The sequence below is a fragment of the Exophiala viscosa genome, assembly GCF_022695815.1.
Source record: "Exophiala viscosa unplaced genomic scaffold EDD37scaffold_6, whole genome shotgun sequence".
Taxonomy (NCBI): domain Eukaryota; kingdom Fungi; phylum Ascomycota; class Eurotiomycetes; order Chaetothyriales; family Herpotrichiellaceae; genus Exophiala; species Exophiala viscosa.
In genome coordinates, this window is record NW_026944358.1 from 723,739 (window position 1) to 748,647 (window position 24,909).

At 51.8% G+C, this 24,909-nt stretch overlaps 5 protein-coding genes and 1 non-coding gene across 6 annotated transcripts; 2 read left to right on the plus strand and 4 right to left on the minus strand.

Annotated features, from left to right (window-relative positions):
- Positions 1 to 810: 810 nt before the first annotated feature.
- EDD37DRAFT_650749 (adenylate cyclase) lies at positions 811 to 6,951 on the minus strand (the record flags this gene model as incomplete). The annotated part of the gene is made up of 2 exons (XM_062818282.1): positions 811 to 996; positions 1,051 to 6,951. The coding sequence occupies 2 exons, from the start codon at positions 6,949 to 6,951 to the stop codon at positions 811 to 813; spliced, it is 6,087 nt and encodes a 2,028-aa protein (XP_062669541.1).
- Positions 6,952 to 8,687: 1,736 nt separating this feature from the next.
- EDD37DRAFT_650750 (uncharacterized protein) lies at positions 8,688 to 11,618 on the minus strand (the record flags this gene model as incomplete). Its single annotated transcript, XM_062818283.1, has 1 exon — positions 8,688 to 11,618. The coding sequence occupies one exon, from the start codon at positions 11,616 to 11,618 to the stop codon at positions 8,688 to 8,690; it is 2,931 nt and encodes a 976-aa protein (XP_062669542.1).
- Positions 11,619 to 12,533: 915 nt separating this feature from the next.
- EDD37DRAFT_432054 (putative serine dehydratase domain-containing protein) lies at positions 12,534 to 14,624 on the plus strand. Its single transcript, XM_062812689.1, has one exon. The coding sequence runs from the start codon at positions 13,000 to 13,002 to the stop codon at positions 14,347 to 14,349; it is 1,350 nt and encodes a 449-aa protein (XP_062669543.1). The 5' UTR covers positions 12,534 to 12,999; the 3' UTR covers positions 14,350 to 14,624.
- A 763-nt stretch (positions 14,625 to 15,387) lies between these two features.
- Positions 15,388 to 16,893, plus strand: EDD37DRAFT_432052 (uncharacterized protein). Its single transcript, XM_062812688.1, has one exon. The coding sequence runs from the start codon at positions 15,504 to 15,506 to the stop codon at positions 16,701 to 16,703; it is 1,200 nt and encodes a 399-aa protein (XP_062669544.1). The 5' UTR covers positions 15,388 to 15,503; the 3' UTR covers positions 16,704 to 16,893.
- A 183-nt stretch (positions 16,894 to 17,076) lies between these two features.
- EDD37DRAFT_t13 lies at positions 17,077 to 17,218 on the minus strand. Its single transcript has one exon. It is a non-coding gene; the product is annotated as a tRNA-Pro (tRNA).
- Positions 17,219 to 17,692: 474 nt separating this feature from the next.
- Positions 17,693 to 19,915, minus strand: EDD37DRAFT_565295 (uncharacterized protein; the record flags this gene model as incomplete). Its single annotated transcript, XM_062814051.1, has 1 exon — positions 17,693 to 19,915. The coding sequence occupies one exon, from the start codon at positions 19,913 to 19,915 to the stop codon at positions 17,693 to 17,695; it is 2,223 nt and encodes a 740-aa protein (XP_062669545.1).
- Positions 19,916 to 24,909: the final 4,994 nt, after the last annotated feature.

Below are 24,909 nucleotides of genomic sequence, written 5' to 3' on the forward strand. Positions count from 1 at the left end.
CATGATTCCTGCTGTGGTTCCACGGTTCGGAGTATTGTTCGGGGAAACGTACGCTCTGGGTCCATGATCCATATATATAGTGGACTGTTATGCTGTCATTGAAAACGCTGATCATTGTATCTGCATGCTTCTCGTACAGCGCTTGAATGTCAATAAATCAACGAAGTCCTCCGACCAGATAAGGAAAGTGTTGAGCACAAAGGGAATCAAGAGACGAGTACCGTGAGGTATTTTCGGTGCATTCGCCTTTCTGACAATCTGTCATATAGTATATGCTACCACACTCGAGAATGGAAACTACACCAGGTTTGCGGAGTCGCAAATGGTACTCACTGTCCATATCATTCAGTTAACTTATGTCCAAGATGCCCAATGGTCAAAAGCTAGACCATCGTCCTGTAAAACCGTCACATATCAAGGTAGAATCCATCCCAAAGCTGCTGTACCATATTTGCAAGTGCCCAGTAAGACCTATTCCTCCTCCTTCATAAGAGACATCCCTTGGTAAACTATGTGCATAATTTCTTTTTCAAAATATGGGCTGCAAAATCGCTCCAAAACCGTCCCAGTTGTTCATAACGGCGTCGCTGACGTTTCCAAGTCCGGCACTGTTCCACGCCAACCTAGATATTCATATGAATAGTACCAAAGTAACCCTGTTCGTAAGTAAATCCGTTGGACACAATGTTCATGCCCATTATAAGACCGATCGGTCTTACCTATCCTCCTTTTACACCACGTCATTATCTTCGGGATTGTTGAAGAAGCCAGGGAGTCCTCAAGCAAGCTCAAGCGAAGCAGGCAAGAATGTTACTCCGACTCTGTCCCGTCAGCGGTATCAGGTGTCTCAAACCCGGCCTGGGCTGCTCTGGCCTCTGTAAGAGCTGTAGATATCTCTTTCAAGACTTCGGCAATAGGCCTGGCCTGGTCGACGAGTGCAACGCCCTGCTTGAGAGGCTGTAGCATATGGCGAAGTTGCAAAGTGGTTGCGCAAGCCTGGAGTTGACATATTAGCAAGACAATCTGTAGCACGCAGGTATTAGCACTTACCTCTACTCTTGTAACTTGGTGTTCAAGCAGATTCATCATGAAGCCATCGCTTTGCACACCACCTTTCTCCTTCATCCTCGTAAGCAGACTCAGTTCTGGCTTATGAAGACCAATCGCTTGTTGTGGAGCTTCGAGACAACTGCACAGCATCTCCAACCTCAGAGCAACATCCCAAAGTATCCAAACTTGATCGAGCTGCAGATCTTTCAGTTGACTGTCTTTGCTCAACGTTCCAGGTTGTGTTTTGTCCTCGCTTGCCGCCGGAGCAGTGGTACCCAATTGAACCTTTGTGTCGGCGCCGGGAGGAACCGATAGTCGACCCGCCAAAGAGTGCGGGTACATCAAGTACAAGTACTCAGGATTTTCAAGACCTTTTAACTTGGTCTCTCCGAGGTCTTTGACCTCAAACCCCTGACTGCTCAACTGACGAAGCTCCCGACGAATCTGAGAGAATAGTGGATCATCGTTCACAGTCTCGTCGGAGCCCGCAGAGTCGCGTCGGTCGTCCTCCGCACACGTTTCGAGAGTCCTCTGGACCTCTGCAATGAAGTCGCTGCTGACGGCGATCTGTCCACCATCTGCCACTGCAGATACCCGGGCAGCCTTGTTCACCATGGGTCCGAAATAATCCATTCTTCGCGTAATCGGGTCGAGGTCGCACACTGGTTGGCCCCAATGAATACCCATCCGCACTGAAAGTCCGCGATAGATGAGATTCTGGTCGGCATCGAACTTCTCCTGGCAATGAACCGTTTCCAGAATCTCTTGCGGCCAAGGCAACTCCAAAAGATGGCTTTGACAGCTGAAACACCAGAGCAGTGCCGACGTGACGGTTGGGAAGGACACCATGAAAGCGTCACCTTCGGTTTTCACTTCGTAACCGCCAATGATCCGAAGTTGTCGTCGCATAAGCTCGTTGTGCATCATGATTGCGGATCTCATGGGAACAGGCAGAATCTCCCACAATGCGGTCGAGTTCTTGATATCTGTGAAAACAATTGCCACTTCTCCAACGGGAGCTTCCGGTTCTTCGAGTCTGGCGAGTCGAGAATCACCGACAAGAGTCTCACCTTTCCGTCGAGCCTTGCGTGAGCTGGGGAATATGGCCCCTTCATCAAGCCTAAGCTCCTTTGCCATACTAAGGCTTGTGCCACGGAACCGATGATTGCTTCTCTTTCTTAGCTCGGAGATACCTAGAACCATCACCATGATCTTGTCCCGGGCGCCGAAGGCCATTGCAAGGTCTCTCAACTTCTGTGCCGCAAGCATCAAATCGTTCTTCTCGGCACGGGCTGCATCGACCGCCACATCCACTGTGACATAGTCCCAGAACTCCTTGCTTGCCATCACAATCAGCTCATCAGAGTCGTTCACTACGCAGGTGAAAGTGTGAGGCGCAGCGATGATCGATGGCATGTGATTGTAATAGCCAAACGCCCGACTAACCTCCAGAACCTCATTCAATTTACCCTGGCGCGAGACATACCCACCCGCTTCGCGGATTCTTTCACGCTCACTCGGTTCTGCTGGGTCGTGTTTTCTTGTGAGCTGACGGTGTTGACCGTTGGACTGGATCAATATCGCCTCAAGGTCACCGACGTTGGCCACATGTAGTTCTTGACCAACAATGTACAAGACCGCAGCAACAGCGCCCGAGTTCAAGTCATCCGGCCCAAGAGTGTTGGCTACCGAGGAGCCTCGGTGTCCATTGATCATTCTGTGTTCTTTGGTGTCATAGCCGCTGCTAGCAAAATTCGCCATGTCTTTGTTAATTGCCAGGAAAGTCCTTCTAAGCGCGTCGATAGGCGTGTCGTTCCCTGCTTCGGCCTTCTTGCACTCCTCATAAAAGACAGCAGAGAAGTTCTCGTGCAGGTATTTTGCAACCCTGGAGCCACTACTCGACATAGTTTGACCATCAAACATCCCTATTAGGATCTCGCCATCATGGCCTCTGAAATTCGGTTTGAGAAGATCCAGTATCGACAGATGTTCGTTCTTACCCAACGTGTCTGCCATACCATACAGCAATGTTCCTACCAACGAGGCAGATGTTCGCACACGACGATCTTCATTGTCGTCCGGTATTGTGTTCGTCAGCAATGTCACGTCCATGAGACCCAAGATCCGAAGGTATTTTAATGTGTTGAAACTCGTGAGATCAGTTGCATCGTTAGTGCGATTCATCGCATTGAATTGTGTCTGGTTTTGATGGGCGGCAGGCTTGATCTCCAAACGTTTGTTGGCAGAGAAATTGAGATATTTGAGGTTTGTGTTTCGATTCCAATTCCAGTCATATGGCCAGTTTGAGACATTGTATTTAAGTGAGTTGCTCCCAACATCCAGTGTGGACAATTTGTGGACATTGCAAAGCTCAGCAGGCAGCACCTGAAAACGATTTGCATTCAGATGTAGCACCCTGAGGTTACTGCTTTCCTCCAAGTCATCCGATGGCAGGGAGGTGAGCTGATTACCAGAGACATAGAGCTCACTTAATTGTGGCCAACGCCGTAGGACGCCTTGAGGGAAATCGTCCAGCTCGTTGTAGGATAAGTTGAGGACCCGGAGTTCTGGCAGGAGCGCTAGCTCACGGAACACATCGTCTTCAATTCGATTGTCAGCAAGGTACAGATATCGAAGTGACCCAGCAAATGTGTTCTGAAGTCGTGCTTGCGACAGATTGGAATCCTTCCGTGTTGCGGTGCTCATAGAGTACTCTGTATTCGTCCTTGATATTGTAGACTGTTTTCGGTAGGGTTGGATTGAAGCAACCGAATTTTTCCGCATACTACCCGGTGAACTTCCAATGCTCATCATCCCCGCTGAAGCTTGACTAGGACGTCGAGCTTGGAAGTCTTCAAGTTTGCCCAAGTCTTCAAAGCTTGGCGAGTTGGACAAACCTGGGGTCGTGGCTGAAGTCTGGCTAGGATCGTTTGGAGGCGGGCCGGCATTCTGCTTAGGGAACGTTTCCAGAACATTAGAGGAAACGTTGAGTGTTTCCAATCTTCGGCAGTACCAGATCTCGGCTGGTAAGCTCTTCACGTTGCACTCTCTGAGGTTCAAGAACTTGAGTTCCAAGAGGCTTCCAATGGATGGCGGGACAACGTTCAAGGGATTTTTGGCCATGCTTAGAAATTCCAGTTTGGATAACCGTCCGATTTGTGGTGACATGGTCGAGAGATGATTCTTGTCCAGGTTCAGTTTTTGCAGGTTTGGCATGAAATTAAACATGATCTCCTTGAACTCAACAAGTTTGGCCGAAGCAATATTAAGGCTCGTCAACGTCAGGACTGGTTGGTCGAGTTCAAATGAAGTGACTGGGCAATGATCAAGAACCAGTACACGAAGCTTAGGAAATGAGCCTTTGAACGTCGTAATGTTGTTGTGCCCAACCAAGAGTTGCTCAAGATTAGGAAGTTTCGTAAGATTATCAATACTGGTGATGCCGTTGAATCGCGCATCAATCTCTTTGAGGTTGACCAAGCCTGCAAAGCTTTCTTTGAAACCGCCTTTCAAGTCGTTGTTTGTTACCCACAAACGCTCCAGGGTCGTCAGGCGAGAGATTCCAGGCAAGGACGAGAGCTTATTGAAGCTTATGTCAAGGTCAACCAAGGATTTGAGGTTGCAGATATGCTCTGGGAAGTAGGTGAAGTTGTTGGAGGACAGGTTGAGACTGCGAAGCTGGCGGAAGTGAGCGAAAGAATGCGGTAATTGAGACAGTCGGTTGTTTGCGAGCTTGAGGCTCACAAGTGCCATCAGCCTATGCAATTCAGCGTGGTCTATTTGTTCCAGCCGATTGTTAGAAACATCAAGCACAGTCAAACGGCTTGCCCATGCCAAACTTGGGGGAAGCCTCCAGGCCTCGTTGCCGGTGAACTTGATTTCCCGCAGATTGATACATGCCGTGATAAAATCCTTCGGCACTTTCAAAGCCAGGTTGCGGGATAAGTTGATAGAGATGATCTCGGCAGCTTTGGTATAGAGGATGATGGGAATGGTTACCAAGGACTTTGCTTGGAGGTCAACATGGCTGAACTTTTGCATCTTGCTGAATGTAGGATCATTGTCAAGACCACTTCCGAAACCTGTTTGCTTTTCGTGGGTGAACGTAAACCGTATGAGGTAGCTGTTGTCTTCTCGTCCCACGTCCTCCATACGATCTCGTTCTGTGTAGCCTGCAAGCTGCAGAAGCTTTTTCTGCATTGCCACGGGTCGCTCCGCAACACCCAGCTGCCTGGACAGCTGGTGCTTGCGCATCAACAGATGATAGTTGTCTACCGAATCGTGAAGCACGGACTTCTTTACCAGAGATGCCAATACCTCCCCAACAGTGGCATTGATGGACATGGACAGAGTTGCAAATGTACCATCTGACCTGAAAACGCGCATAAAGTAGGACACGCCGTCTTCTTCCTGTATGGCTGGAAGACCGTCTTCGTTGGCCTCCGGTAAATTGTCTAGGACTTCGTCCTCTTGTCCTTTGACCGCCCAACTGTCAGGCGCATCCCATACTGGAGCAGATATCTCGGCAGCCGGCGTGGCGGCAGCCTTGCCCATCCATACCCCAGTCTCGCCGGGCGTCCTCGGCTGTTGCGGTCTGGAGATGATATCTGACATGTCATCGAAGTTGGTGTCTAGACTAAACACGCCCGCTTGCGTTGGTGCCTGTTGATTTGGTGATCGCGTCTTCTCGGGCGTCTCGCTTGGTAGGCTAGGTACTCGATGTCGGCCATGACGTGTGAACCTGCTAGATTTCGATGAGCCTGTGTACGAGCGATCAAGCTTGGGAGAAGGATCAGACGCTTTAATCGTAGAAGCGCTGTCCACTGATGCAATGCTCGTTTCTCGACCTCTCTTGTTGTCGGCAATGTCGGAAATTGATGGTTTTGTTGACAGTGCTCTCAACCTGTTCTGTTCTTCCGGTATTCTTGTGGGCTCAGCGGTCGTGCGAGCCGGCTCTGGTGGGGGCGCCTGTTTCTCTTTGTGGCGCGGCTTGAGTTTCGAGAAAATTGACCTCTTTTCTGGATGTGAGGACGCCTCTTTGCGAGACATAGGGGCCGGGCTCGCGTTGCGCGTCAGTGCTGTCGAGGAGCTCATGGGTGTACTGGTCTGAGGCGTGCTGCGGAAGTAGCTCAAATTACCGGATGAGTTCTCTCGACTGGTGGCAGGTCTGACAGGGACAGAGGAAGGAGGTGTTGGGCCTTTGGGAGGGTCTTCTTTACTTCTCGTATGCCGGTGAAGGAGCCCCCGTCGACCAGATGACAGTGTCGAACTCCCAGGCGCGAGAGTCTCTGCACGTTGCTCCTGCCGTATGGGCGCCGACCCAAAATTGGAAACGTCTTCGAAATTTTGGTAAGCCCAAGGCGTCACGTCACTGGAAGGAGGTGGTCCCGGAGTCTTAGGTCGGTCCTCGACATTATTCTGCGTCTGTATAGAATTGCTCCGCGCGGCCGATTTCTCTGACGAAGACCCTGGCTCCTGCAGATTTCCCGTTGATCCTTTACGTGAGTCTGACGGGTCGTCTCCGAAGAACCCTTTCAAGCTCTTATGGTATCGTCCATTGGAAAAGCTGCCACGCGAGCCCACACTACTGACGGTCATGGCACTTGCTGTGGATGGCCGACGGGCATCTCCTCCCGCATAATCAAAGTATTCTGACAGGTTCGTCCTCGCAGGCTCTAAGCCCTGCATGTCACGGCCAACAGGATCGTTGGGATGTGACTGATTGACCGGCCGGTTGCCTGCGAGGTGTGCTTGCGGGTCGCGCTCCCATGGCGCTATCTCGTCGTCATCATCGTCCGGGGACGTATTCATCCAAGGAGCGATATCAGCGGCATTTGGTTGCTGAGCAGCCGGCTGTTTTCGAGAGGCACTGGTGCCATTGCTACTGCCAAATAAACCCATCTTGAATAAAGTACCAGGCGACTTGGGACGTGGCTTGAGAGACTGCGTTACGCAGCCCGATGGGGGATCTGGATCGAGGGAGATCGGTGATTTCGGACTGCAAAACGAATGTCAGCAATCGCTCAATCAATGCGTCGTGCGTTCCCTGAATGTCTCCGGTGAGCAACCATGTCTGTGAGCCCAGGGCCCGGGGTCCTGTTTATATTCAAGCCCATTGATTGTGCCAAACGACGACGCGAGCACTCAGCGTTGGCAGATGCCTCGTTCATTAACATGGGCAGGATCAATCAGACACAGTGCAAACCACTACCACTCAGGACGACGGACTAAATGTGGTGGACATGATGCCTACCTTTCCCTTGCTGCAGCACTGCTGTATATCTTCTGACAATATGTCCACTTTCGTACGCGCTCTTCAACTCATGGTCCCGCACTGTGTTCGTGTTCTCGCGTCTTGCGCCTTGTATTACAATTACCATGCTAATCCGCACACCTTAGGCCGAGTCCACCGTGTCGCAGCGGCGGGTGCTATTGCTGTGTTGCCCCAACGCATAGAACAACCAAGCGGAGCGGCGGGATGAATTCGATAACTCGTCAAATGTACATGGGTTTTAGGCACCGAGGCTGGGTAAGTCGCTATACATTGCCGTTCGTTGACTGGATCGTTCGATGTGAACAGGCGTCGGTGGTGTGAGATTGTTCGTGTACCCAGAGGATGTCGGCCGCGCGACCGAAGGACCCGAGACGATGTCGCGACTGAGGATAGTGAGATGCCGTCGACGATGAAGTCAGAGCCAGAGGTGCAAGATGGAAAAGCCAGATCACAAGCTAGAGTCAACTAGCCTCTGAGATGCTGCAAATGAAGGCAAAGTGAGGATGGCTCGAGCATTGCCTGGCTACAACATACACAGTATGGATTGTGGAGATGATGCACTAGAAAGGCCATAGTCCAGAGCGATCATAGATAGGGTCACAGCGTGCCCAATCAAGAGAAGCAAATCACTGCGCACCGTGTTTTTTCTTTACTCTGCCCAGTGCCCAGAGCACCCACCACTGGCCACCCCGCTTTGGGCGCATGGCCTGACTACCTTAGCACTGTCCAGCAGATCACGAATGCTCAACTCTAACAACTGTGGTGCTCCTCGAATATTACTGTACAGTACATGATAGACTGCGCCCACTGACCACTCACTGCAACCTGCACTCGCTGCTAAGCAATACTTAGTACGCCCATCATGAACCACCCCCACCAAACAATCTGCCTTGCCAGCCGTCCAACCATACACAGCGATACAAATGATCGTACAGCTATGGTAAGTCAGCTGCAAGGCAATCTATGGCAGCACAAGGCAATTGGAAATTCAAAAATGCCCGCATCGTTCACGGTGCTCCAGCTTTCAGGAGCCGGGAGACCAACGTGGCACAGAATTGACTTCACACCCCTTAGAACCAATTGTTGTGGGCTGTCTACCTATTGACGTCTTGGTATTGATCTTGACGCTCACCGAGGCCGAAATCGATCTGACTGGTGTGGTCTCACGCACCACAAACAACGGAATCTATCCGTGCCTGTACACGGCAGGACTCGATGGAAATGATGGGCTTCTTTAAATTTCGCATTACAAAGAGCCGTTATAAGCTGACTGCACTGCTAAATTGACATATCGCTGACGTGAAATCTCAAACCCATAATCACGCCGTGCTAAACAACAGCATCCCAAAGAGGAAGGTCGAATTCAGGCAGACGAGACGTTGACACTCTTGTCATTTTCTCCTTTGAACCAGAGCACATCTTTCCCGGACGTCGTCATCATGTCCTTCTCCGAGCTCGATGGTCGCAGACTGGACTGCCCAGCCAAAGGTGCAGCAGGCAGATCAGGACGTTGCATAGATTTGGAGGCGCCGTGGAGGAAGAAAGCCTTCCAGCTACTCTTGCTTGCGTTGCTGCTTCTCGTCTTGTGCTTACGTTCGCCCTGGAATTCGCCTGCAGCCGCAAAATCGGGACTGACCATAGGTCGTCCCGATGGGCCAGGAGGCGCTGGTGCTTGTTCGGGAGGTCCCAGGCGCGAGGACCGACGTGACCATCGTTGCGCCGAATTGGACGAAGTTGAGGAGAGAGACCTCTCATGAACCGGCGAGCCTGGTGGTGTGTGAGACATTGTCTCGATGATATCTGCCACGACATCTATCCGCGACTTTGATTCAGAGCCGCCAGACTCATTCGATCCTCTGGATCCATTAATCTGCACAGGCACGAGTTTGCCATCTTTCTTCGCAAGCTTCAATCTCAAAGGTCGTATTGGTTCTTCACCACTCGAGTCGCTAAAGTCCATTGGTTTCAAACCTGGTTTAATCGTGACCTCGGTAGGCAACTTGAAGAAGTCTTCCGGTTGCTGTGTCTTGGCCCGGTGGACAACCTCCTCAGCACTCTTTGGCTCGGCTGTCGGTCTCGGTGGCAGATTGAACGTTTGCTGTGGTGCTTCCAACTCTGCAGGACCATGGTCTTTACGGACAGGTCTCAACGGGGCCGGAACAGCCGCTTCCAATTCGGCTACGTATTGGATCTGCGGATCTGCTGCGTCCTCGTTGGGGCTGACAAGCTGACCCAGGTCGTCTTCTTTGGCATTAGCTACCTCAGTCTTGGGATAATCGGTCTCAATAGCCGTGCCTCTTTCGGACTTCGGAATCCTTGCTACGTCTGCCACGGCAGTGTCGTGGCCCTGGCGTTCGTCAACGTCCTCCGGACTTTCAGGAACCTGTTGCTCCTCTGCTGCCTCGGGCTTCTCTTCTGCAAAGGGGGCTGGATCATGGGAGATAGTGATGATGGATGTGTCAACCAGCATCATTGGGTCTGACACAGAGGCTGATCGCGTAGTGGCACCGTCTGTCAACTCCGGCCCTGGCTCCCCCAAACTCGAAGGCCGGGAGGTCTTTCTTGACTTTGAGGACGATTGCTCCTCTCGTCCGGAAGCAGGAAGTTCCGCAGGCGGAGACGCCATCGCCATCACCGAACGGTGAGAAGTGAACGCCACGTTTGGACCAGATGAACGCCTCGTCCCGGCGGCCGACCCTACCATGAAAGAGCGCCCGGATGATTTGCTGTTGACAGTGGACGTCTTGGTCGAGTTCGTCCGCCGGCGGCTACTGGTACTAGGCGTGGCAACGCCAATCGAAGGGCTCTTCTCGTGTGAAGTAAAGTAGTCTGTTTGCTTTGCAGATATAACTACAGGCGACGCGACCGCACGTATCTGGGTACCCTTGATATTGTTCGATTGAGGCGTCGACAGAAGATCTGACATTTCCGGCGACTTTAAAAGGTCGCCCAACGCTCGAGGAAAATAAATGCTGGAGATCCGGTGATCCCCATTGTCCTTTGCTTTCAGACCAAGAGTCAAACTTAGTCGGTTCATGGTTGAGACTGGAGCTTGCCGCAGTAAGTCTTCTGGCACATCTGCAGGCAGTTCTATGGGTGCGTCGCCTGCAGATTGAATGAGCAGACCGCCAATTTTGGGAAGATGTTGTGTATTTTGACTGGCACGCGATTCTTCAAGAGCCTTCGCCTCCAGTGAAAGCGATTGTCCGCTTGGTTCGGCTCCAGGATCTTTCTTCGAAGCAGAGGAGTGGAGCGACCGATGGTATGAAGATGGCGCGTGCGACGCGATTGGGCGGCCTGACCTGTGTCCAGTGTCTGGGCGGCTCGTTGAGCCTGCAACATGAGTGCTGCGCGATGCATTCTTTGTGGGATGGCGCCGTCCCGGTTCAACGGGAAGGGGCTTCTGATCATTGATGGAAGTTGTTCGGGACGTACCGCGGCCGCCTTGTTGTGAGCTGATATGCTTTGTTTTTTGAGCCTTGGCCACAATATTTCTGCTCACAGCAGCCGCCCTGTCTTGCATTTCTGCGACAACCTCAGAGAGCTTCTTGAGCGATCCCGCCAGCTTGTTGCCCTGCAAGTGTAGTTCCAGGAAAGCTCGGCGCCACCCTTCCACATTCCCCAGCATAGCAACAAGCACAGCTTCGTGTTCAGACGAGCGCCTCTTCCAGGTTGAGTTGAGTTTAGACAGATATTTCTCTAGGACATTTGTTGCATCAAAACCCTTCTGAACATCATTCAGGGCGTCCTTGGCTGACCGCTTGGTCCGGCTGATGACATGGTCGATCTTTTCATTGCCTTCCAGAATAGATGCCCGGAAGGCGCGGTCCTCCAACATGTGATCGAAGACATCGCCGTGTGCGAGCGGCAGCTTGAGACAACGCGTTCGTTCATGAATGTCGCTCTGGGCCGAATCGAAATCCTCCGTTGTTCGCTCCAGGAAGCCGTCAATGTCGTCGACGTGGGATTGCAATATGCGCATGACCTCCTCTTCGGAAACTGCCATGTTCTCTGCTAAGAGATGCATTCCAAAGGACATCTGAGCCACTAGCTTCCATAACGGATGATATTTCTCTCCAGACTTTTGCTTCCATCTTCCTGCAATGACGCGCTGGTAGGTTGGCGAGTCAAGAAGTATGGTCCTTCTTGTCATGGCATCTAGCGGTACATCTTGGTCTGCTTGGTCATTGATGGACTCCAGCATTGATTCCTCGAACGGCTTCTGAAGCTGCGGCACAGGATGATTCGGCGGCCGTACGAGCGTCGGAGTTCCATGCCTACTTTTCTCAGACATGTTACCGCGTGCGATGCAGAAGTGGTCTGGCAAATCTAGTAGACTTCGTCACAACACAGCACGTGTAGCCCGGTTTCACGTTCATGTTTGGAGCATATTCCATCCACTGGATATCTTGTCACTCCGTGTGGGCTTCCACCTCTTACTCAAACCTGTGTGTCCACGTATTTCTTCCCTATGGAAACTCGTTCGCGAAAGACCAGAGAGTATAGGGGAACGAGTCGGTGGTGTGTGCTACCGGTTCTGAGCGCCCTATACACCGCAGGACCTTCGTGCGATTGGGGCCAAAGTCCGTGAATTTTGCAAAGAGAAGGGTGTATGAGCGTGATACGCGTATCAGTCATGGACTGCAGTCGGTGCAATGTACTCCGGACATTAGCTGGGTGCCTGAACTCAGGAGAAACTGTGAAAAGAAAATGAAGAAGTGAGGTGAGAAGAATCCACGCTCAGTGACAGTAAGCCAGCAGAATAGTTGCCAGGGATTGATGTTGTGCTCGCGCTACAGATTGTCTTTGTGGTACCCTGCAAAGTCAACGACCACGGTCAAGCGAGGTGGGCAACGCAATCTGTTGGTGAGAAGCGTGAAATGAATGGTAAGCACACTGCAAGTCCGTTGACTTTACGGAATCACCTCGTGGACGGGCTCCATGATTGGAGCCTATGGAGAGTCCGTCGATCTGTTTAGCATCGTTTCAGGACTTCTGCAGGCAACATGGTGGCAGAAGTGCAAGCTAGCCATAGGGAGTAGCACGACGGGCGTGGGGAGCTCGTCTATCAAAGAGCTAACTTAGGGGAAGCTCTAACGGAGACAGCCGGGAATGGGATTGGAGAATGGGCGTATGGTGAAACACCCCGTGGATTTGGTGGCACCGTGAATATCCCCGAAAATGTCATTCAAATCAAATTCTTTGGGGGCGTCTTGAAGCACTCAAGAGTTATCACAGTACAGGCATGCTGTGCCCGTCTGTTTTAGGACTGTGCTGTATCTCACAACAACTGTAGGCATCATCACCTTGGGGGGGGTTTCTTCTCAAAAGAATTCCCACCCCGATATGCTTCCATCCAGCGGAGCTTCTGGCACGACAAGAAATCGCATTGTTTGAGAAAAACCTTCGTCTCAAACTCTCTGGCCCTCGTGTCTGCTTAAAGTTGGGCCCTTCCGGAGCGGTAGCCGGCGGCCTAGGATCACCTAAGGTACCGTAGCAACTTCCACAGCTGATCTCTGGCGGGATGATGCCGGTGGATATCTGGAAAGCTCTTTCCAAAGCAACGTTTCATTGACTCATCGACGACTTCGCCCTACAAACCAGATATATTAGCTGCGACATCAATAGACAAGGGCAGACAACGACCCAGAGAGTCGTTCGAGGTTACGATAGCCATGTCTCCTGCAGAGTTCCCCCTCTCGCCGAGGGATGACTTAATCCAGTCGTACCAGGGTCAATCCCTCCACGACGTTCCTGTGCCTGCAGCAGTCATTGACGTGGCAAAAGTGAAAGCGAATTGCCAGGCCATGCTTGATGCCGTGGAGCAACTCGACGTCAGTTTTCGTGCTCATGTCAAGACTCATAAGACCTTAGAGATCACCAGACTCCAAGTCGGCAATGAGTGCAAAGACGTGCGGTTGATCGTGTCCACGGTAATCGAAGCCGAGCAATTGGTCCCTTTACTCTCGGACTACAAACAACGCAATGCTAAGGTCAATGTCCTCTATGGCGTGCCTTTGGGTCCTTCCCACGTTCATCGACTGGCCGCTGTAGGGCGTGAGCTAGGTGACGGATCCATCACGACAATGATTGATAATCCAGGACAGCTCGAGTCATTGAAGGCTTTCCGACAGATCGCTGGATTTGCCGCGTCTGTTTTCATAAAAACTGACTCGGGCTATCACCGAGCAGGACTCGGTCCCGGATCGCCAGAGATGAAGGCACTCATTGAGCAAATCGCCGGTGCCGAGGAAGAAGGCTACCTCCGTCTCTTTGGGTTTTATTCGCACAACAGTCTCAGCTATGGTGGTTCCTCACCTGATCATGCGATGGATATGCTCAAGACAGAGATTGATGTCTGCCGCGAAGCTTCTCGACACTTCAAATCGAAGCATCAGTCGCCGCTGGTCGTGTCTGTTGGTGCATCACCTACCGCGCTGTCACTTCAGAACTTACTGCCATCGATATCAAGTTCAACCAGCTCCGCAACTGCTCTGAAAGACACGTTGGAGCTGACAAGATCAAACCTTGAGCTCGAGATTCATGCTGGAGTTTATCCGATATTCGACATACAGCAGGTAGCTGCTAGTAGTCGTCACCTTTCCTCTGATCCTCACGATCTCATTGCTGCATCTGTCATTGCCGAGGTTTGCTCCATATACCCCACGCGCACCGAACAGCCAGAAGCTCTTATCTCGGCAGGAGGACTTGCTTTAGCTCGAGAACCCTGCAAAGATTACCCAGGATGGGCCGTCGTCAGTCCCTGGAACATGCCAAAAGGATACCAAATCGGCAAAGGAGACCGTATCATTGTTAGTCGGATCAGTCAAGAACATGGCATTCTAGGCTTCGAGAACAAGCAGTCGGATCGTGAGCTTCCATTGACATATGGACAGAAGCTGCGCTTGTGGCCCAACCATGCTTGCATCACACTTGCAATGTTTGGGTGGTACCTCGTTGTGGATTCAAGCACGCAGACGCCCAACAAGATCGTCGACGTCTGGGTCAGGTGGCGTGGCTGGTAGGATCCGATGTTTCCTCGGCTGTCGAGCCGATCGTTTCTTACAGCCCCAAGATCAGACGCATCCAAACCACTGAGACCATGCCAGATGAGCTGCTGCTGGGTTGGAGCTCATACTAGCAAGCGTCCCATGGACGTCTCGGATGGACAACTAGACTCTTGTCAGATTACGGGCCGGGGTGATACTCTGTCTTATCAGTCCAGAGTCTCGTGAAGGATTCGATCGAACAGTCCGGCTACCTGAATGCGTCACTCTGAGTATACCACCGGAGTGGCTTCTCTTAGCATCAACAATAACAACAAGCGCGCATTGCTTACTCACAGGAAATACCGGGTGGACTAACCAACGGTCTCTTTGTTCGATACCAGCAGATGTTGGCATGTCGTCTTTCATTGGTCGTCTCAGTTCTCGCATGCCCGTAGACATGTGTCGCGAGGCTGAACAGCCCCCTTTTGGCCCTGCATGGACGCTGCATCTCTTTGTCGATATGTAGCTTGTCGGACGTCCATCGCGGTATTGTTCAACTGTTCAAGGAACGACAGGCCTGTGCGGAATGCGTGTGTCTACTCCGTCGCCGTTGAGACACTCGCGATTCGCTGGACAAATCTGTTATAGCACTCTTCCGCTCCTCAGCGCTGTCAACGCAACTTCCTGGCTCAACGGTTCTCTGTACATCACCGCCGCTATGTATCAACGCTCCGCCTCGGTGACGAGAAAATCTTTTCACCACTCTCTGAACCTCACCGTCTTTGTTTACTTTCATACCCGCCAACACCACCATCCAAAGTTCGTCCGCAAATGCTTGTACAAGACCACGACGAGCCTTTCTTCTCTTCTTAAGACCCCAGGTCACTCTGGAAGGAGTCTCTGGGACCACGGCGTATCTGATCGCCTCGCAACTCTTGCTCCTCAAGCAACAGACTGACAGATCTCAAATTCGATCGCGGCGGCGCAACTCCAGCTCACCTGAAGTCGCCTTCCTTGTCTTGACACAGGATTGACAGGCAGTTTCAACGACCTTTCCTTGCTCGAAAGAAAAGACACCAACTAGTTACTCACCAGCTTGGAAGACTGGCGATTCCTGACTGCTCACTCTCATTGTTGTTGATCCACTTGTGAAGCACCACTCTTGAGACCACCGCGTCTCCCACGACCACATGGCTTCCGCACGTCCAGCATCTTCACTTCGCCAAGAGGATCAGTCTGCCGCACCCAACATGGACGCACAACAGCAGCAGCAAGGCGGTCTGGATTACCGTTATGGAGATTCGACTGTCATTTTTCACAGTTTCGACAATGACCTTCTCCTCATCCGCATCTTCCTCGACGACCATACCAAGTGCATTGCTTTCGAGGTTCCAGACTACTCGCAAACGCATTACTCAGCCTGTTTGGACCTCCACGGGAGACTATTCACCAACGCCCAAGGCGTCCTCGTTCGTGACTTCGAAATGTCCGACTACAATAGCCTCGTTGCCGCAGTTCGCCATGGCGTCAGCACCGCGTTAGACGAGGTGAGACTGAGCCAAGCCGTCTCACTCCGAAGCGTCCGCGATGCCTACTGGGCGGGCCTTGCTCAAGTCATCGTTAGAGCTAAACAATACGCGGGCCTTGAGCCATACATCCGCCACGAAATGTTCGAGAAGATATTGACGTCTGCGATTGAAAACTCCTCTGGTATCAACCAGATCCAAGAATGCAACTACGAGTTGCTTGTCTCGTCGCTCACCCTAGACAACGACCTCTACGGTTCGATGTGGACGGCGCAGCTGCGGTTAAGAGATGCGGGGCTGGCTCGGCCTGGTGTTGTCGTTGTCGCTCCTCAAACAATCATCAACACCGAGGTGAGGACGGTCGCCTCGGAGGAGGACAATCGCGCCGCTCTCTTGGAGAGTTTCCGCCGGGCGGCCGGCAAGGGAGCAGAGGCTCAGACCACCGCCGATGCCGATAAGGCTTGGGCCCATCTCACCAATGTCATGTGGGCATTGAAGGTCCTGGAAGACGGCGCTTCGGGCGAGGAGTCCTCGGACTCAGATGACGACAACGACAACGATGTGGACATGGAGGGCGAGGGAGGCAGTGCGGCGGAGGAGGAGGACTGGGCGACCGAGGACGACGACGACAATGATGCTGGCACAGCCAGTTCGTCCGTCGCTCCTGGCCCCTCCAACGCTGCCACTGCCGGCCCGGGAAACAGACAGTGGAACCATATGCCCGGAGCGGAGTTTCCGTGGCGTTGCTTGCTCTGCCCGGCCCACAAGGAGGCTCACCACAAGGGCATCAAGAACAAGTCGTCGATGAGGCGCCATTTTGACCTCACGCACGACTTGGATGTGCAGCTTCCACAGAGCCTTTAGGGGAATGGGGTGTCTCGGTTGGGTTGGTTTTCCTGGAGATGAGAGAAAAGGAGACAAGGCGACGCAACGAAAGAAGCATGAGTTTTATGCACGTTGCGAGAGGTCGCACAGCTGCGTGGCAGCTTAGATAGCAATCAAACACATCCAAAAACAAGAAAATCGCTTGCTTTCTTTCGCCCTGCTTCGATATGAATTGCATGGTGTTGTTCGACCCAGCAAGTTCATGCTATCTAATGAAACTCCGGCAATATCCCGGTCCATTAAGGAGTGTCAGCCTCGCCCAGCCTCGACGAGCATAATACTACGACCAACGACGAGGAGCAAGAGCCATGACAAAAAGAAAAGCTCTTTGAAGGACAGCAAAAGAAGATAATGCCGGTGCTCGGATTTGAACTGAGGTTTCTTCGGTCGTCAGCTGCCATATTCACAGAATAGACCCAAGCCTTTCAGCTCTTATCTAAACCGCGTTCTGGTTTGCCCCCAACGAAACGTGCTGACCACTGCACTACACCGGCTGTGTGATTGTTGACGGTTTCCTGTGTGTTTGATACTTAGCACTTAACACTCTTGCAAAGGAGCCAGTGAAGTGAAACTGGAAGCGTCCTTGCGGCATGTAGCCAGGGTGCATGTTTGCACTGATGGAGTGCAGGTAGAAGGGGGAAGGATGGGGACTTGCTCATTCAGGAGATCCCCCCATGGTGACAACGGGTGACTGCATGGCAGATCAGGTCCTATCAAGAATCTCACATACGGCAGACGGACAGGTACAGCGGAGATGCAGGATGAGACTGCAAAGGACATATCGAACTTGTCATAGGGAAAGAGTAAAGCGAATCCGGTGGTGGGTGATTAGCGATGGACCTATCGCTCCTACGACGTGCCGACCCTACGATCTGAGGAATGCCAGTATGAGCTTTTGAACCCAGCTGTACGAAGCCTAATGGATTGGCTGCAGCAGGCAGACAATGTGAGAGTTTACTTGCGGTCACTCACTTCCCGTCCGCCTTCTTCCCCACCGCACTTCCCGGAGGACGCTTGTACTTATGCTTGTCCTTCCTGCTCATTAACCTCTTCTCCCGCGTACCTTGACCGCCCTCCCAAAACCCGCCGGTCGCTCTGCGCCGCCGCATCACACTCCTCCCACAAAGCGCACAGTCCTCCGACCGAAATCGTTGCTCGCGACTGCACCACCCACAGACCATGCGGTCAGCATGCTCGTTAATGTGGGACTCCGCGGCATCGTGACACCGATCGCACGGATATACTCTCCCGCAGCATCCGAAACGGAACCATCGATAACTGTGCCTATAGTGCTGACAGGTGCCTTTATTTGGTAAGGGCGTGCCGGCCGAGATACCAAGGTTCTCCTTCTTGGGACGACGTAGAGGAAGAGCAGCAGCGTGGTGCGATACTCGTAGAAATTTCACCTCGGGGATTGTGAAGCTCATTTTGGCATGGCATGAGCGGCAGACTTGAATTGGCTTGTCACTGCGCACCGATATCATGCCCGGCGGGACTGGGAAGGTCGCCGAGCATGACGAGCAGGTGGGCTGGAAGACGCTGGGCAGAAGGTCGGTGATGGTGCAGCCAGTGATATCGACGGTACCCGCGCGGGATGAGTTGGCGTGCATGTGCTCCGGCGCAAAGGACACCGTGAAGGGCGTGGTGCACTTGGGACAAGATTCTGTACGGGTGCTCACGGTCGATTGAGCCTGGTTGCTTGCTTTGATGTTGTGGATGTCAAGTGGTGTTTTGCACCGAAGGCACTTGACTGAGATAGACAGTGAGGTGAGCGTCAAGAGTTCGATATTATACAATTCTAGGTCCGGGAAGGAGAGATGAATGCCCTTGTCAGCTGGGGCTGACGTGGCAGGTAGGGCGGCACCACCACCGTCGTTGGTCTCATTCTCTTCATCCTCACTCTCCGACTCTGTGTAGTCGTCTGAGTCGTATGATGTCTCTGACGATCCGTCCGAATCATCATGTTGATCCCATTCAGGTGGGCGAGATACCAGCCTGACGTGAGGACGTTCTTCGTCCAAAACCATACCCTCCTCTTTTCCAACTTCATCTGCACCGGCTATGATAGCTTGCTCGAAGTTGGACCGAGGGACCGCCAAGGGTGGTGGCGGGGGTGCTGATTTTTCGGGCCCTTCCAACACCATGACATGTATATTCTGGATCAAGTGGTTGATATGTGCCATGAGTGTCAGATTCGGGTTTTCGCGAGCATGTTTCTCGAATGAGAACTGAACGTTTTCCGTCTCCGAACCACTTATCCCTTTCAGTTGAACTGTGCAGGGCTCCAAGTTATACAGCTTGGGCACCCTCATAGCAACCTCTTTGAGTGGCTGCAGATCCGCAGGCAATCTACCAGGCTTTGGAATCTGTACCGGAATATTGAAGAAAGTTGCATCAGCATTTTTGGAGAAGTTTGGCAGTCGACCCATACGAGCTTCGAGTTGCCGGATTTCTGATTGCCTCTTCGTTTGAGCGTCGGCCTTTTGCTGCGCAGTCCAGGATGGGGCGGGTGGAGCGCGCGCAACAGGTATTTGTGCAATAAATGGCACCACTTCTGGTATAGCTTGAGAAGGTTTCTCTTTCTTTTCGACATTCGCCATGATTTTGATAGTCTGAGCCTTTTCCGAAGTCAAAAATCTTTCGAGGTTTCTGTCCAAATCGTTCATCAAGGCCAACAGCGTTTTACGCGGAGATTGCGCCAGCAGAGTATCATATCCCTTTTCAACATTGATCTGATAACCCCGGGGCATCTCAGTGTTGGTGACTCGTAAGGAGGGTTTGCCTTCCTGAGGCCATGAATTAGGAATTGTCAAGGTGCAATGGAGCCCTTCGAGCTCAAAGGGAAAGTCTGGGTCCGATGGAGTCATGGTAAGAGCTAGGAGTGTATCGTTTTCGGCATCTTTGCGTGTGGGTGAATATCTCCTCATGAGCTGTCCGATTTGAAATTCGCGTGGATCAGTTTGTTGTAGCTGTGATACTGGCTTTTGACGGGGAGGTGGTCTTGAGCCAGTGGGCTTTGGCCGTTGGGGAAGATGCAAGTCCTCCGCGGCAGAAGACGTGGTTGAGGCTTTAGGTAGTTCACCCTCATGTTGCACTTTGGTAGACTTGGATCCTTCTTTGGGTTCAACATGGTGGAAAGGGCATTGTGTTCCAGCACGACAGCCTACATTCGGGCAATGAAAGGTTAGCATTCGGCTGATAGACCGCATGTTCTCGGAGGTCATCCACCATTGACAGCATCGTGCTTGGAAATGCCTGAGATTTGGACACTCGTATGGTACCTGGTATGGGCAACATGCATACATAGGCGGCAGTGCAGAATTGCAATCCGACCTTTGACGTGGAGACTTACCTCTGGAAGTATTATAGAATCGGCAAACTCTGGTTTGAGTCTTTGCACCACCTGAAGTTGAAGAAGCTGAAATCTGTGGTGGCGATGGGTCAGGTTGACTCATAGCATCATTAGTAGTCGGGTTTGGCATGATCGAGGCCATGCTTTGGCGAAGATGTCTCTCAAAAAGTAATTCAAGATAAGTCACAGGTCAGAGAAGCGTTCCAGGCACGTTTAAAGCCCCTGATTCCTGGTGCGATGAGCGTAGATGAGTAAGTACACTGGTTGTTGTTCTACGACTGAAGTTGCGGCAAGAGAGTCGGCGCCAAGGAAGCCTCATGGTCACGTGAACCGCCTGTTTTGAATACTCCTATTGCCGTTCAGCCTTGTGCCTATACCATCAAAGTTGGCCTTGCGTCGACGCCGGCTCAAACACTGGACAATTCAACAGACAGAGATACACGCCGATGACTCGCACGCACAACGTATACTGCTCTCAGCTGTGGCGAACAATTCATTCTGTGCCAAGCATATCCTGAGGGAAGTCCGGGGTACCTTGTAGACATAACGCCATGTCAAAGCGCGATGCGCGCTCAGTCACTGGTCCAAACTCGATACACCACCTTGTGATCTGAAGTCAAACATAGATCTCGATGCCTTAAGCGGTGGGAGGTGGGTTGTTTGACTGTCGTGAGATTGCTCAGAGTCAAATCTCGAGGAATGTCTCAGCAACTATGAATCCGATCTAGAAGTGACCAGGACTTCCACAGCCTGAGAGTACGGTGTGCATAAGCAGACGCTGGGAATCAAGTCCATCATTCATGCTGGGATATCTTGAAGTCTACAATGCACCTCCCATCAGACAAGCTGTTATTTGTGCGCCGATTGAGATCAGCCTGGTCAGCACTGCATTTGAGTGGTTGCATATGCGAGAACTTGGCCAATAATGCGCCCAAGGAAAGCGGACACATCAGCAGGGACAAGCAAGGCCGCCCGGAGTGAATCCTGCTTCTTCGAGGAGGACTCAGCCTGAGTGTATATCACCAGTCGGACGTATCTCGTAAGTATTGTCCAACACACAAGCGCCTTGTCAAACAAAAGATGGGGGGCGAGTGCTCTGGGTGGACCGGAGGTCCGAACAAGCGAGGCGAAGCCGCCCTCCAAGCAAGGCAAACCTGGACCTGAGGCTTTTCACCCGACCCTGCAAGAAATTGTCAAGTGACCTGTGAGTGATGAGTTGGCAACGATATTCAGGGTATTGACACTTTTGACGATCGGAATCGCTCATTCTGCCCCTGAACTGGTGACTTGTAGACTAAGTTGGCGGTTGTATGCCGCTGTCACAATGACTGATATAATGTGAAGACATGGTTGCTGATACGGCCAGTAGACCCTTGCTGAGAGACGTTGGTGTCAAAGATGAGCAAAAGCAAAGTACGATTCGTAAATGGGAAGATCGTGGGCGAAAGAAGGAGCGAGAAGGTATTTGTTGGAGGTCAAATGACCCCTTGGGGCAAACGCCGATCCCTACATCGAGACGACTTGACGGCTATTGGAGGCTTCTTGGGGCAACGATATGCGGCCATTGTCAGTGAGGCTCATTTTGATGCAACTTTCACTCAAACTTTCCAGGAATTTCGACCCAGCTATTCCCATTGTCATCGGTTCATACTTCGGGTATCGATCGTGCTAGAGCTAGATGCCGGAGAGTGAAAAATGTGACAGTGGAGAAAGCGCGCTCTCTCACATACTCGTTCTTTCCAGGAATTGCACCCATTTCGACTTCTCGCAACAGCACTGGTGACATCATCATGGACGCACGAGGCAGTGCGAGGCTCTCTTGAGAGCTGCAGAGATCTTTCATCCTGACTCGAGACGGGAGATAAGCTTCTCCAAGGTGTTGATCACAAGCCTGGGCCATGACTTGCGCGGGTTCGTTGTTGCTGATCTTTCTTTTTCTCTGCTAGTAAATAATGGCCTGTAACGTGGGGTTATTTTCTTGTAAGATGTGTCTGCCATTACACGTCGCAAACCGAATACTTTACCATAGCACAAAATCCGGGTGCTTGGTGGCAGAACGTGGCCGACTCACTGGGTATCCTCACACGTACCAGGTTTCCTTCGCTAAGTATCTTGGAACGCTACAGCGGTTACAGCAAGCCGCCGGGCCTACCAGCCCTTTCTAAGCCTAAGCGCCCCCAAACATCTATCTTTGAAACACTTCAATAAGCAATTAATCAATCAGTTTGATCGCCCTGCCCACGGGGTAATTCCTGGGTGTAAGCATTAACCTCAGCGGTATAGGGTCGGACCCCTCGAAACACCTATTCATGGTGACTGCTCGTTGGTTGAGTACGGATTACTCGTTTGCACAATAAACGCATGGAAGAATCCTTTCTACGCTTCAAGCCACCATCACCACGTTTGTACAGCCTCTCCTGATGATGTACTCTCCTCGTTAGGTGGCACACCCTCACGCTTCGCCTGCCACATGTTTATCTTTTGATAACACATTCCATCATAAGCCAGTATGCCCTCACGTAAAAATATCCCACGTGGATGAGCAAGCTTTATGTTCCCCCACTCCACCAATACTGAAACCATTAACTCGGTATCAATGGATGTCCGCGCTAGGTGCAGATAGCGTTGATACAGCAATCATGGCTTCTCGGCGAAGATACTGCAACCTCCAAGGCTGGAACTAGATAATGCGTTGTTTGACGCTAATTCCTCCCTTGAATGCAAAGGACCTGCCTACTTCGACATAGCCAAATGGTCCGGTACTTCACCACTTATCACGCCACAGTCCACACGCATTGAAGCCTGGCTTCTCGGAGCTCATCTTTTCCTTGTTTCTTATGCTTATCCGTGTATCAAGCAACTCGCTCCGTGACCCGGAACATCCAGACAGGCATCCTAGTTGCTGGAGGTCGCGGTGACCGGATCTGTTTCGCCCCATTTGCGGTAGCCGAATAGCAGTCTCAAGCACACTGCATGTAGCCAGGCTCGGCCGCCGGAGGGAACGCCCGCTCGATCCTTCGGGCATGTCGTCTGATCTCTTTCTGCGCGTTGCGGTAGGTAGATCTCATTGACTTGACCGCCTGATTGTCGATCCCCCAAACAACCAACAAGGACACTGGACATCTCGAGACATTGCACAATGCATTGTTGCGATATTTGCCTCATCAGTCGCGGCGCCCAAAGCATATGCGATGGCAGGATATCTCCAGCAGGCACCACAGTTGGGTGCAAAGCACCTAGCCCTCTCCACATGCTTGCAAGGGATATTGTCTTTTCGAGAGGCAGCCTGCTCGGAACATGTGGCGGCGTGCCTGGCTCTCCATAGTAATTCTGACCGGTAATGGTTGTGGTGCTCTGCTCCTTAAATGTCACATGAAAGTCGCCAGACCTTATCAACCAACTCATGCGTTGGCATATCAAGCCGACGCAAACATTAAGATACTTCAAGTCGCTGCGAATTTAGCATACCACTGTTGACTGGGTTTTATGGGGCTCGTCATGTGCATATCGGGATGTGCTCACCAATCCCCAAGATCACACTGGCTTCGCAGCAGATGCTGTGTTGGGCGTAGCAGCGGAAGTGGTGCACATTGGGCACATACAGTTTCACCGAATTGAAGCAGACACCTGCCTGTTGTTTGCTTGATGCCGTTCACCGTCGTAGTCTGGCGTTCAGGCTAAACAGGAGCATCTTGAGTCATGACCGAATTGCTGGATGACTCCTTCCGTTCCTGACTAGCATTGTCCGGAGATCCATTTTCCATGTTCCGTCGCAGTCTACACAGCAATCTCGCTTGCTGCCAATCCTGCTTCTGGGGACGGTTTTGTTTGATCGTCGGACGTTTTGCGTCTTCTGGCGCGGAAGACTCGAAATGGTTAAAGTTCCTGATTCCCACGTGCAGTTCTCAAGCTCTTCCGTGTCCGCGGTGCCGGACCGGCTTCTAATGACCCCAGTGACACTGCATTTGCCGGCTTCCCCAAAGCGGAGTGAAGATGGGGCAGAACACTGAGAACAGCCCCTTGACATGTTCAGGGAACTGCTGGGTCACCCTTGCTAGCATTTTTTGGTGGTACTCCATGGCGGTAACAATTGTGAAGAAACATCAAACGGGAACTGGTTTGCAATGCCAGCCGCAGCTTGTTAGGCAGGCGACCTGTAGACCGGTTGGATCAAACCATTACCACTCAACTGATCAACGGCATATGCGCCGTGCAAAGAAGCTTCAGGTTTCATGTCCCAGCCTCCATCGTGCTATTACACATTGGGAGTTGTCCTCCCAGGAGACCGAAAGCAGGCCCGAGATTGGACTGCACACGACAAGCAAAGAGTTTTCTGCCTGCTGCGAAAGAGCCATAGTCCCATGATCAATCCTCGGAAGCTTCGTTGGTTATGTTCGAGTCGTGGCCCTGTTGATCTCTTCAGTCAGGTGCTCTGCAGAACACAAGCAAACTCTTGAATTGGTCGTATGCAGCCTCGATTTCTGCCGGATAACAGATGCGAAGATCATCCCCACTGGTGATGTCCCAGCTGATGTGACGCCACTCAACGTCTCAGCCGTTGAAACTAGCCAGTTCTCGTAAAAGGGCCTTTTCTACCCATGCATTGCCAGTAGGTACGAGTTAGCTTTCACAAAGGTGGCACCGCGATGCCACGAGAACAGCAGAAATGAACGAATACGACCTCGTAAGTTCTTGAAGATTCCCTGCTTGACCTGTAAGATGCGATATGGGCGTACATTTGCATTCACTTTGACTAATGGTGGACACAAGTGACTCCCCCGCAAAAAATATGAGGTCAGAACATTTGGGGCACAGATCAGCTGCACCTGCTGC

Excerpts from the sequence above, each read along its gene's own strand:
- EDD37DRAFT_432054 (XM_062812689.1), top strand. The coding sequence starts at position 13,000 with ATGTCTCCTGCAGAGTTCCCCCTCTCGCCGAGGGATGACTTAATCCAG.
- EDD37DRAFT_432052 (XM_062812688.1), top strand. The coding sequence starts at position 15,504 with ATGGCTTCCGCACGTCCAGCATCTTCACTTCGCCAAGAGGATCAGTCT.